Source organism: Eurosta solidaginis, chromosome 1 (assembly GCF_040869045.1).
Source record: "Eurosta solidaginis isolate ZX-2024a chromosome 1, ASM4086904v1, whole genome shotgun sequence".
NCBI classification, from domain to species: domain Eukaryota; kingdom Metazoa; phylum Arthropoda; class Insecta; order Diptera; family Tephritidae; genus Eurosta; species Eurosta solidaginis.
In genome coordinates, this window is record NC_090319.1 from 96,746,213 (window position 1) to 96,758,164 (window position 11,952).

An 11,952-nucleotide genomic window follows, 5' to 3' on the forward strand; every position below is an offset into this window, starting at 1 on the left:
AACACGAAACTTGCCTTCCCGCTCTTTCAACCGGCCGAGCAAGCAAATTAACTCGCCAAAAAAGTTGCCATGATTGGAACAATTTTGGCATTCTTCTCGTTGTTCTCGTACGCAATGGCAGCAAATAAAGAGCGCACTTTCATCATGGTTAAACCCGATGGAGTCCAACGTGGACTTGTCGGCAAGATCATCGAACGCTTCGAGCAGAAGGGCTTCAAATTGGTGGCTATGAAGTTTACATGGGTAGGTGCTGCACCTGGTAGAGACAGTCTACTATTCGAATTAGCTGTATTCGCTTGCAAAATGGGGTAGATTGGAATTCGTACATTCCAGTGTGGATTTTCCCGGGAGACAGTGAGGTTATGTCCCTTGGAACTTACATATATGTACGCCACATTCATAAAATTTGCAAAAACAAATGCCGATAATTTGACAAGAAACGGATTCTTTTGACTTTACTGCCATTTCTAATATGGGAATTAACTTGAACTTAACTTTTTGTTCTCCATTTCTTTACAGGCATCAAAAGATCTCTTGGAGAAGCATTATGCTGATTTGTCTGCCCGTCCCTTCTTCCCCGGTTTGGTCAACTACATGAGCTCTGGCCCAGTGGTTCCCATGGTGTGGGAGGGTTTGAATGTTGTGAAAACTGGTCGCCAAATGTTGGGTGCCACAAACCCAGCTGATTCCTTGCCCGGCACCATTCGTGGTGATTTCTGCATCCAAGTCGGTCGCAACATTATTCATGGTTCCGATGCAGTTGAATCGGCTACCAAGGAAATCGCTTTGTGGTTCAACGAGAAAGAGTTGGTTTCATGGCAGCCAGCTGCTGAAAGTTGGGTTTACGAATAAGATGTATTATTTATTTATTAACTTAAAAAAAACACCATAATTCAGAATATGTTAGGAAAAAAGTATAAGTTTTGCCATTGAATTCCAATAAAAGAAATATTAATGTTGATAGATCGTTGTTCCATTTGTTTCCAACCAGAAAATTGGAAAAGTTTTGTAAGGTTAGCATTTAACCGACATTCATTCAAGAGTTATTTCCTCACATGACGCCAACCATCTCTTTAATTGTAGAGTGGAACCAACGCCTCTTAACACCGCTCTAATTACCCCAGCGGGTCAGGGAATCAGAATATACCCGCGGTAGGTATGCCTGTCGTAAGAGGCGACTAAAATACCAGATTCAAGGGGCTGTGTAGCGCAACCCTTCAGGTTGCCAGCGCCATATATAGCTTCTTTAAACCCAATTGTCAACCTCACCTATCCGCGGCGAATCCTGTTTCACTAACAGACGAAGCTCTGGCGACCCAAGATCGTGGAACTTGTGGGTGGGGAGGGAGGGAATGGCCTGAAGGTTTAATGTGGCCACATAAATCGTTCCCAAGATGGTCGGGATAGCACCTTAATGGTGCTGTGTTACCGGAGCGTACCGGATCTGTATCCGGCAAAGGACCATCACATCGATAACACTCCCGAAAGCCTTCGGGGAGCAACCTTATCGCTACAACAACAACCCCTCATTATGGTCCACCCCTGTTGAAAAAGCAAGTTTCCTTGGACTCCCTTTAGAGGATATTGATGACAATTTGTGATCGGTACCACCTATTGGATGGGGCGAAGCAATGCTACAAAAATAACAACAGTTATTTCAAAGATTCAACTGGCAGCACAAAATATAGCTGCTCCAACCCAATTGTCAACCTCACCTATCCGAGGCGAATCCTATTTCATTAACAGCCGAGACTGGCGACCCCTAACTCTTCATGGATCTGGGAGGCGGGAGGACGGTATGGCCCAAAAGGTCGCATGTGGTATTAGCAAATCGTTCCCGATAAGGTCGGGCTTGGACCGGATCTGCTTCCGCCAAAGGACCATCAACATCTATAACACTCCCCAAGGCCTTCGGGAAGTGTCCTTATCGCCACAACAAGATTTTCTGGCATCATTATTTTGCTTCCGCGGCAGTCGCCATGCAAATTAACGTCTTAGTTTACATATGTTACGCTCCGCTAGAAAAGGCCCCTAACTGGAAAAACTATTTGGTAAAAGCGGAGAAAGATATCTTTATTACTTTTAGAGTTATGAGCAGGCAAAGTTGTAGCAGAGCTTCGCCACATCCAATGGTGGGACCACTCACTAATTGTCATAAATGTGCTCTAACGGAAGTCCGAGGAGACTTGCAGTTTCAGCAAGGTTGGACCAAAGTGATAATGGTGTTACAGGTGTTGGTTCTACATGGCAATTGAAAAGATGGTTGGTGTCATGTGAGAACATATTACAACCGGGACATAACTTGGGCATTCGGGTGGGTTGATTCTGGATAAGTTAGAGTTTAACCTATTACATTATCCTCATCGAAGTTGAGTTAGAGTGAAGCGCGTCTCCATGGAAGAGTTTTTTTCATAATTGCGAGTTCCTGGTTGTTTTCTTTCTGATTTCCTTATCATGCTTCCTTTTTCACACCGCTAAATTCTTAAGTGTCGGATTTCTTAGTAGTGCTTACAGAGATGACTTCTTAAGTTCCTGAAATCAGATGAAAAATGTATGTACAGCTTTCAATTCGAGTTACAGAACAAGACCCTACTCTCAAGCAAGTCAGGGGGCTAAGAATATACCCGCGGCAGATATGCCTGTCGTAAAAGGCGACTAAAATACCAAATTGATTCAAGGGGTTGTGTAGCGTAACCCTTTCAAGGTGTTGCTAGCGCAAAATATAGCTTCTCCAACCCAATTGTCAACCTCACCTACCCGTGGCGAATCCTGTTACTTTAGCAGCCGAGGCTCTGGCGACCCCAAGCTCCTCACGGATACAGGGGGTGGGGGAGTGGAATGACCGTGAAGGTTTCATGTGGTCATACTAAATCGTTCCCGAGATGGTCGGGCTGGTGCGTTAACGGTGTTTGGTTACCGGAACGTACAGGATCTGCATCCGGCAAAGAACCATCAATATCGACAACACTCCCCATGGCCTTCGGGGAGTGTCCTTATCGCTACAGCAACAACAACTCTCCGAGTCAGATATCTAACCCAAATTTAGTGTTAGAGCGAAACTTTGAACAGCAAAGTGCAACACATTTAGATTGGTGATGAAAAATGCAATAGGTCGGCGGATAGTAATCCTGTAAGCTTAGAAACCAGCCCGTCTTTCAGCGCGAGCGACGTAATACGGAAAAGTCGAAGTGCCTGACTTACATCCCTCTCCTTCCGTAAATATAGATAGTTTACTGCTAAATTAATTTTTTTGCAAATTATCAAGTAATTTTTATTTCAAGTTTAATGCAACAAAAAATGTATCAATTGTAACTTATCATGTGGTTCTGTATTTCTGCCAAACTGCCAAAGCATTTTCATGAGGTAAAACCCAACCGCATGGTATGGAGCTACCCTGCTTACTACGAGTTAAATAACTATCCCAAATGTGACGAACACGTAGGAAGTCACTAGTTTTGGGCGGTTCACCACCATAGTAGGAATGTACTCTAGCTCCAAAAAAAACCTCATTCCATTGATCTTCTACTTGTTGCTCGTGTCTACATTCTGGACGATTATCTTCTAATACTTTACTCCAAGTGGCACGTAAATCGCTGAGTTGCTCTGCAAATTCTCTAGTACTTTGCGAATCTTGACTTCGTGTATAATGTAGCATTTTTAGCAACTCAAATGTGCGTAGAAAACGCTGAGCATCATGATGTCTTAGCAAACGATTATGAAGTTTGCTTCCTCTGCTTTTGGCACTTTTTATTGGTGCTAGCTCGACAGCATCGACAGAACTGGTAGATGTTTCATTTGGTGGCGATACTTTAGTTGTTCTGGATTTCTGGACCGTTTCGTTGTTTTTGAAGCACTTTTTTATGTGGTTGAGTCTCAACTTTTTGCGCCTGCGTAACTGTTTCCTTTTATTTAATTTTTTCGCATAATACTCCAAAGGCGCGTTCTCCAGCCGTTTGAGCAGTTTATCAGTATCGTGCTTTAGTTTGGCAACATTTGCTACAGATGCTCTGTCATCGTGTAATGAACGCTCCAAATCGTTTATATTAGTAAGGATATTATAAATACTATTTTTTAACAATGCAATACTTGGAATTTTAAGGTTTGTTCTCTCAGAATTAGACATTTTGATTTTTTTAAGAGTGCTTCCTCCTCCGCAAAACTAATTATATCTTTATGTAGCAATAAACTAAGTTATTATTTTAGAAATGAAATTAATGGCAAATTTTGCTAATTATATAAGAAAAGATACTTATTTTCTATTTTTTATATCACTAATATTAATCCGTTTTTGCAAGCACTTCTTTAGCGTCGTTTACCACCTGCAATGCCGTCTCGTATTCCTTTGTTTCTTTTAGCTCTTCCTCATCTAACAAAAATTTCTCCAAAGCTTCCAACTCCTTTTTCAATCTGCAACAAAAATATACCATCTGTTCACTACTAAACAGTACACACGTATATACATGCATACATACGCCATCTGTTCGCTTAAATCCATGGTTCAATTGAGTATATAGTTGAACCATGCTTAAATCTTACCTCCGCAATGTATCAGGCAACATCATGAAACATTCTGAGATTACTTCCTGTTGTTTGTTTAAAACATGCTCGTCTGCACCTTCACCTTTGAAACGTTCTAGGCGCTTCTGCTCCGTCACCACTTCTTTCTCGCAGACGGATTTCTCCTTGGTCAAACGCTTCACAACTCCAGTTTTGATTGTTAGTTGTCTCAAACGGGGATCGGCCATGAAGTCTGTTGTTGAGGCTGCTATCAAATGTTAAACGATTTTGGCCACTTTAATAAGCTGAATATTAGCTGATTTATATTTTATTTCTATTAAATTGTTGTTCAACTCAACCCAAATTATAATGTGTCATTTGTTGCAATGACTCAGAAATCGACCGGCTTCCTCTGAACATAGTGTACCTATCATTGTGAATGATGACAAAGTGTGATCTCTTCTGCATAAACGTCAAAATTCCAAAGTTATTGGATCACCTGATACGTATTTGACTATCGCTGTCTCATTCTGTATCTCTTTCTATCACCCGCTGAAGATAGGCGCCGCCATATTGAACAGCCTGTCAAAAAGCTGAAAAGTAGCCATATTGAACAGCCTGTCAGGCAGTTGACAGATAAGAGATCACACTTTGTCATCATTCACAATGGTACCTATACCATAGTCTACCTATACAAGTGTGTTCACTAAGCGATAAACGTCAAAACTACAAACAGCCTCGCTCACCTGATGCAAATCTCAGGTCTAGAGTTGCATTTTTGGTACCTAAGAGTACTTCAAGCTAAGTTGCATTTGATAGTTTAATAAAACTTTATAGTATTTACAGATGAAATAGTTGCATATATTTCCGCGGGTAATAGTCTAGTTGAGGGGTCGACTGCTAATACGCTATAAAAAATATCGAGAGAGGTGTCAAACGACGCGTCTTGACATCAGTATTAATACTCCGAAGGCGGAAAATAAAAATATTAACTCGTTTAAAAGATATTAACGAAAAACCGAAAAAAGACCCGCGGGTACCTCCGAAATCGGGGGTGGAATCCATAGTATTTTTGCGCAGAACACCTTTCTGAGTTGGCGGCCTTCGGCCGCGCTTATAAAAAATAACCCTGGGGTACGCCATGCCAAGTTCGGGTGTGTGGTATAACCGTGGCTACCGCCACGGTGATGCACAATTTTTTTTGGTGGGTACAAACACAACAACAACCACATGAAAATCGCCAACTTCAACTGCAAATATCTCCGGATATAGATAAAATTTTTCTTTTCCGCCATCGGATTATTGTTCTCGGGATTAATACGCGTCTTTTGACACCTCTCTCGATATTTTTGGTAGCGTATTAGCAGTCGACCCCTCAACTAGACCTTTCCGCGGAAATAAGAATACTGGAAGATTTGTAGCCTGCAACAATGCGGACACATACGGAAAGCAAAATTTATTTAAATTAGAGTCAAAATATAAAGCGCCACACGTGTAACATGGAAGAATTTCACTTCTAAGGCTGTTTACACAAATGCATAAGGGCAAAATTATATAAACGCTTTGGTCGCTTCAAATAACGTACGGCGTTTTATTGTTTTTCGTATGGCGTTGTCAAAGCGTAGGCACGCAACCAAAGCATTTATGTAAATTATTCGATACTTCGCCCCACAGATAAATTAATGAATGCAATACAACTAAAGCGTCTGTGGAAATCCGAAAAATACAACGTAGTTCATTAAAAACAAACAAGCCAGGTTGTATTTCGATTGGGTTTTTGACATTAGGCGGTTTTTTCTTTATTTTTTCTGACAAATGAAAATTTTGTTTTTAGTTTCAAAATTTTGTGCATAAAAACACAACTAAATTCATAGTGTAAATTGTGTGTGCAAATGAGTTTTCAATAAGTGTACATTTTTCAGTTTTTCATACTTAAAGCTTGGTACGCAGATCACAAGTAATTGCTCAAGAAAAATGTTGCCTTTTTTCTTGCGTGAAAAATAGTAGTATGGAAGTAATTTTGACGTTAAAAATCTACGGTGAATAGTGAAACAAGCAAGAGGAAGAGTACATAAACAAAAGAAATATAAAGAATATCACTTCCTTATTAGGGAAAGTATTCGCAAACATATATTTTTGATAATTTTCTGTCTAATATATGTTGTTATTTTTCTGGAGTGGTCCTCAAATTGGTCAGCTACACCACCAACATCAATTGCCGGCAGTGTTAAATCTCCATACCAGCAAACAGATGAACAGCAAATGCCACCGCAACTGGGTCCAATGCCACGACAGCCTGGTCTAATGCAGTCAAAATCCGGTCAAATGCCACCTCAACACCCTATGCGCCAGTCATCTGGTGGCCATGAGGGTAATAGTCTAGTTGAGGGGTCGACTGCTAATACGCGACGCAAAAATTCGAGAGTGGTACATAGAGACGCGTTTCGGCCCCAGGATCTCGAATCCGGTGGCGGAAAACCTCTATCTCTGATACTTCTCGAGATATTTGCGAAAACCCCCCCAAAAATGCCCTATCTTTAAACCCCACTTAAACACTCACTGCGCACTAGAGTTGTGCTTTTTCGTTCATTTCAGAGATTCGATTCTTTAGTTCTTTTTCAGATGAACGAACAAGTTGTTCTTTTTGTTCATCTGTTCTTTTTTGTTTTCAAGCAAATTTGTTCACTGCTGCTTGCACCCGCGAAAAAAGCCAACAAGTATAGATGAGGGTGTGTATGCAGCAATGCTTTGTGTAGGTATTTTTAAATATGTTATGAATAAATAAGTTAATATATACATATATGTTTAATTAACTTCAAAAAAAGTTACAAATTTCGGAAGATCCAGGAAATTGAAAGAGTACAGACACAAATTGTAAATATGATCTTTTCAAGTTTAATAAATGTAATTAGTTTCTTACAAAATATGTTTTTCATAATTAGTCCATACCATAGTGTACCTATACAAGTGTGTTCACTAAGCGATAAACCATAGTGTACCTATACCAAGTGTGTTCACTAAGCGATAAACGTCAAAAATACAAACAGCCTCGCTCACCTGATGGAAATCTCAGGTCTAGAGTCGTATTTTTGGTCTCAACGACAACATTTTTGACTACCAATCGTATCGACTTTTTCAATTTTTCAATCATTCGGCGCACTCGGTAATGGTATCCATTTTGAATTCGCTGTCATTCCGAATCCAGCGAGTGCCTGTCAGAATGCTTGACAGATAAGTCAACACACTTGTACTTGTACACTATGCGATAAACGTCAAAACTACAAACAGCCTCGCTCACCTGATGGAAATCTCAGGTCTAGAGTCGCATTTTTGGTCTCAACGACATTTTTGACTACCAATCGTATCGACTTTTTCAATTTTTCAATCATTCGGCGCACTCGGTAATGGTATCCATTTTGAATTCGCTGTCATTCCGAATCCAGCGAGTGCCTGTCAGAATGCTTGACAGATAAGTCAACACACTTGTACTTGTACACTATGGTCCATACATATATTGATGTAGCAGTGCCACACACAAAGTGGCATCATCGACATTCGTGCTCAGAATTTCTGCGTATGTATGTATGAATTTACAATGTTCGCGAACGAGAAGTGAGAAAGAGTAACATTAGATAAAACGAACTAAAGGAACAAATGAACTAAAAGAACAAATAGAACCGAAATCGAAGATCTAGTTCACTTGTTCAGTTGAGAGACCCGGTCAATTGAACAAGTTCAGAACGAAACGACCCAACTCTACTGCGCACTGACCACTCACTTCACCACTTTTAATCATTTTATTAACATGTTTTCTCTTTTTTTTTATCAAAACATTCAACCAAAATGGTTTTATTTTTATTATTTTCTTTGTTTTATAGCACTCACCATTTATGCCCGAAAAAATTTTTACGTGAAATTGCCAGCGTTGCCACCGGACCGGCGTTTTTTAGGACCTTGTTTTCCTTACATAGAGTCTACACTTAAAACTTGTTTGTATTTTGGTCTTAAAATCTAATTATACAATTAAAGAAAAAAACTTTATAAATTCTAATAATATCATCATAAATATTCTATACGCATTTGAATGCTACGAGTTGAGTATGACTACGGGGAATAATGAAATATCAAACGGTAAAACTCTATTTGAGGGATTTTGCACGCATTTAATTTTGATCCCACCCCATTGGTGGACCGCCCACCGTAATTTTTTATAATCGCGGCTGCCAACCCAGAAAGGTGTTCTGCCCAAAATTCTGTGGATCCCACAGTAGTAATTTTTCGAGTTTTTGTTAAAATCTTTTGAACGAGTTAAGAATTTTCTTTCCAACTTCGGATTATTATTGTCGAGGTAAATACGCGTCTTTTGTCACCTCTCTCGATATTTTACCTGGGTTACGCCCCAGGGCTCAGAGCCACATAGTCACATTTAACTCGTAGAATACTTGACAAACTTAAGTTGATTTGAGAACTGTCACATAAGTTGCGGGCTCTAAAGGTCGAAGATAATGCGTAGGTCTTACAACCTTAGGCTAACAAAGTTGCTTCTATCATTAAAAAGAGAGGGCTGTAGACTCATTAGGGGATTTTGACTGGACACTGCCGTCTGGCATCACATTCCTTTAACTTAGGCTTGGTCAGTGATATCAGATGTAGGAAGTACGGGTTGGAGGAGGAAACGATCGTGCTCCTGCCCTGCGCTTATCAGGATTCAGCTATTAGGAGTGATACATAGGTTCTGGGTTTTATAAAGCTATTCAGTTTGGTCATTAAATAAACTTCTAGTAACACTACGGACCCATTCAGTCTATGTGAAGTATTCACGGACCGCCCAGTTCAACCTAATGTTAGTTGTCTCATAAGATCCTTTTTAGTGAATTCTACATGGCTACTCAACACAAAGAATAATTTACTTGGTATTTCATTACCAAATATATATGGATACTCGTAGCAGACTGAAGTTGATTTGCGAACTTTCACATAAGTTCTGTTGGTAATTGTATACGACAGCATGACACCGCTAATACGCGTCCAAAAATATCGAGAGAGGTGTCCAATGACGCGTATTGACATCGACAACAATAATCTGAGGGCGAAAAAAAAAATGTAGCTCGTTCAAAAAATATTAACGAAAAACCGTAAAGCAGGGGTGGGATTCATAGTATTTTTGCGCAGAACACCTTTCTACATTGGTGGCTTTCGGCCGCGCTTATAAAAAACTAACTTGGGTGGGTCCAACAACGGTTTGGAAACCAAAACTATACCCGAGCAAAACACCTATGCGATCCTAGATCCAAAACACTTTTTTTGATACCCCTCTTGATGTTTTTGGACATGTATTAATAGTGTCATGCTGTCGTTAGAATTACTGTTCCGTTTAATGACTTTTGCATGTAATTGTTTACTCAACACATGGAATTACTTTACATGGTATTTTATTACCAAATATGCTGCAAAATTAAAAGTGTACATACCTAAAGCTGTTCGTTTTTTTTTGTGGATGCTATTTGGCACTGTTGTACTTCTTAGCAACAAAAAAAATTTAGTAGTTGCTATCGAAAACTGCTTAAAATTTTTATTGTTATATTACAAAGAAATATACTTATTTACTTTCAAACGAGCACTTAATTACATCTTTCTTTAATATCCATATATTTTGGACAATTTTATTTAACAAATTGTGATACTTTATTACCGGGGAAGATTGCTAAAACACGACCAAAACCGTCGGGGGAGGTATTAATAGACGCGTTTTTGCCTGGCTTCCAATAATTCGAATACTTTTCCGCCTTTGGACTATTGATAACAGGACAAAACGCGTATTTTCATTTTTTTCAGCTTTTTTGGACGGGTTATTGCAGTCGACCTCGGTTTCAAACTGTTTTTCGCGGAGAACTTTTGAACGGGTAGAAAAACTTAACTCCCGTGTTTGTATTCTTAATACTGGAATAACTACGCGTCCTCAGATACCCCAATTGAAGACTTTTTTATAATTTTCTATGGGTGCACTTAAAATTTCCTACTAAATTCGTTTAAAAAAATTTACCATCACAGCAACCCATATCTAATATTCCGATCCCTTTTTTGCTTCCCTGTGTCGCTTTCGACGAAGCAACCCCGGTAATTTTGACACTTCGTTCAGTGTCAAAACTCATGTTCCACGCAGGTTCCACGCTAGTTTGACACTGACCTAAGTGTCAAACTGCCGTGTGTTAGAAAGGGAAAGAAATTGTTTCCCTCTCATACATATCATACTTGTAAACCTGTACAATGTACACAGCCACGCTCACCTGATAAAATGCTTGTTCTTGTTCGTTTTTTTTTTGTGGATGCTATTTGGCACTGTTGTACTTCTTAGCAACAAAAAAAATTTAGTAGTTGCTATCGAAAACTGCTTAAAATTTTTATTGTTATATTACAAAGAAATATACTTATTTACTTTCAAACGAGCACTTAATTACATCTTTCTTTAATATCCATATATTTTGGACAATTTTATTTAACAAATTGTGATACTTTATTACCGGGGAAGATTGCTAAAACACGACCAAAACCGTCGGGGGAGGTATTAATAGACGCGTTTTTGCCTGGCTTCCAATAATTCGAATACTTTTCCGCCTTTGGACTATTGATAACAGGACAAAACGCGTATTTTCATTTTTTTTCAGCTTTTTTGGACGGGTTATTGCAGTCGACCTCGGTTTCAAACTGTTTTTCGCGGAGAACTTTTGAACGGGTAGAAAAACTTAACTCCCGTGTTTGTATTCTTAATACTGGAATAACTACGCGTCCTCAGATACCCCAATTGAAGACTTTTTTATAATTTTCTATGGGTGCACTTAAAATTTCCTACTAAATTCGTTCAAAAAAATTTACCATCACAGCAACCCATATCTAATATTCCGATCCCTTTTTTGCTTCCCTGTGTCGCTTTCGACGAAGCAACCCCGGTAATTTTGACACTTCGTTCAGTGTCAAAACTCATGTTCCACGCTAGTTTGACACTGACCTAAGTGTCAAACTGCCGTGTGTTAGAAAGGGAAAGAAATTGTTTCCCTCTCATACATATCATACTTGTAAACCTGTACAATGGTCAGAATAAAAACAAAAAAAAAATGGAGTCTTGCAAACAATTTATTACTTGTAGGACGCTCACAAATCGTTTTTAAATGATGTAAATACCAAATTTTTCGCTGTGTATGATAGTCATGGGGGAGTCGAAGTGACAATGTATTTCGCCGGTATGTTATCACAATTTTCCAAAACCACAATCCCCATATTAACGTGACAGACGCTATGCAGCAGTAATAGCTGATCATTGTACAGGTCTACAAGTAGGATATGTAGCAGCACGCACATACACAGCCACGCTCACCTGATAAATTGCTTGTTCTTATTCGTTTTTTGTGTGGATGCTATTTGGCAGTGTTGTACTTCTTAGGTCCAAGAAAATTTAGT

General features: G+C 39.3%; 3 protein-coding genes across 4 annotated transcripts; 1 reads left to right on the plus strand and 2 right to left on the minus strand.

The window, feature by feature from the left end:
* On the plus strand, positions 1-961 carry awd (nucleoside diphosphate kinase). Its single transcript, XM_067759713.1, has 2 exons — positions 1-243; positions 520-961. The coding sequence occupies exons 1-2, from the start codon at positions 70-72 to the stop codon at positions 850-852; spliced, it is 507 nt and encodes a 168-aa protein (XP_067615814.1). The 5' UTR covers positions 1-69; the 3' UTR covers positions 853-961.
* A 2,280-nt stretch (positions 962-3,241) lies between these two features.
* LOC137236533 (uncharacterized) lies at positions 3,242-4,149 on the minus strand. The gene has a single exon (XM_067759265.1). It carries the CDS (start codon positions 4,121-4,123, stop codon positions 3,317-3,319), a length of 807 nt encoding a protein of 268 aa, XP_067615366.1. The 5' UTR covers positions 4,124-4,149; the 3' UTR covers positions 3,242-3,316.
* Tbca (Tubulin binding cofactor A) lies at positions 4,077-4,925 on the minus strand. 2 transcript variants are annotated; one of them, XM_067759267.1, is made up of 3 exons: positions 4,857-4,911; positions 4,537-4,802; positions 4,077-4,407 (listed from the first exon to the last, which is right to left on the minus strand). In XM_067759267.1, the coding sequence occupies exons 2-3, from the start codon at positions 4,743-4,745 to the stop codon at positions 4,278-4,280; spliced, it is 339 nt and encodes a 112-aa protein (XP_067615368.1). In that variant the 5' UTR covers positions 4,746-4,802; positions 4,857-4,911; the 3' UTR covers positions 4,077-4,277. The 2 variants fall into 2 exon arrangements, with proteins under 2 accessions (XP_067615368.1, XP_067615367.1); XM_067759266.1 differs by having other exon boundaries at positions 4,537-4,925.
* Positions 4,926-11,952: the final 7,027 nt, after the last annotated feature.

Bases quoted from the DNA above. Each gene is read 5' to 3' on its own strand.
- awd (XM_067759713.1), top strand. From the start codon at position 70: ATGATTGGAACAATTTTGGCATTCTTCTCGTTGTTCTCGTACGCAATG. The intron at 244-519 runs GTAGGTGCTGCA...ATTTCTTTACAG, and splicing joins TGGCTATGAAGTTTACATGG to GCATCAAAAGATCTCTTGGA.
- LOC137236533 (XM_067759265.1), bottom strand. From the start codon at position 4,123: ATGTCTAATTCTGAGAGAACAAACCTTAAAATTCCAAGTATTGCATTG.
- Tbca (XM_067759266.1), bottom strand. From the start codon at position 4,745: ATGGCCGATCCCCGTTTGAGACAACTAACAATCAAAACTGGAGTTGTG. The intron at 4,408-4,536 runs GTAAGATTTAAG...TTTTTGTTGCAG, and splicing joins TTGCCTGATACATTGCGGAG to ATTGAAAAAGGAGTTGGAAG.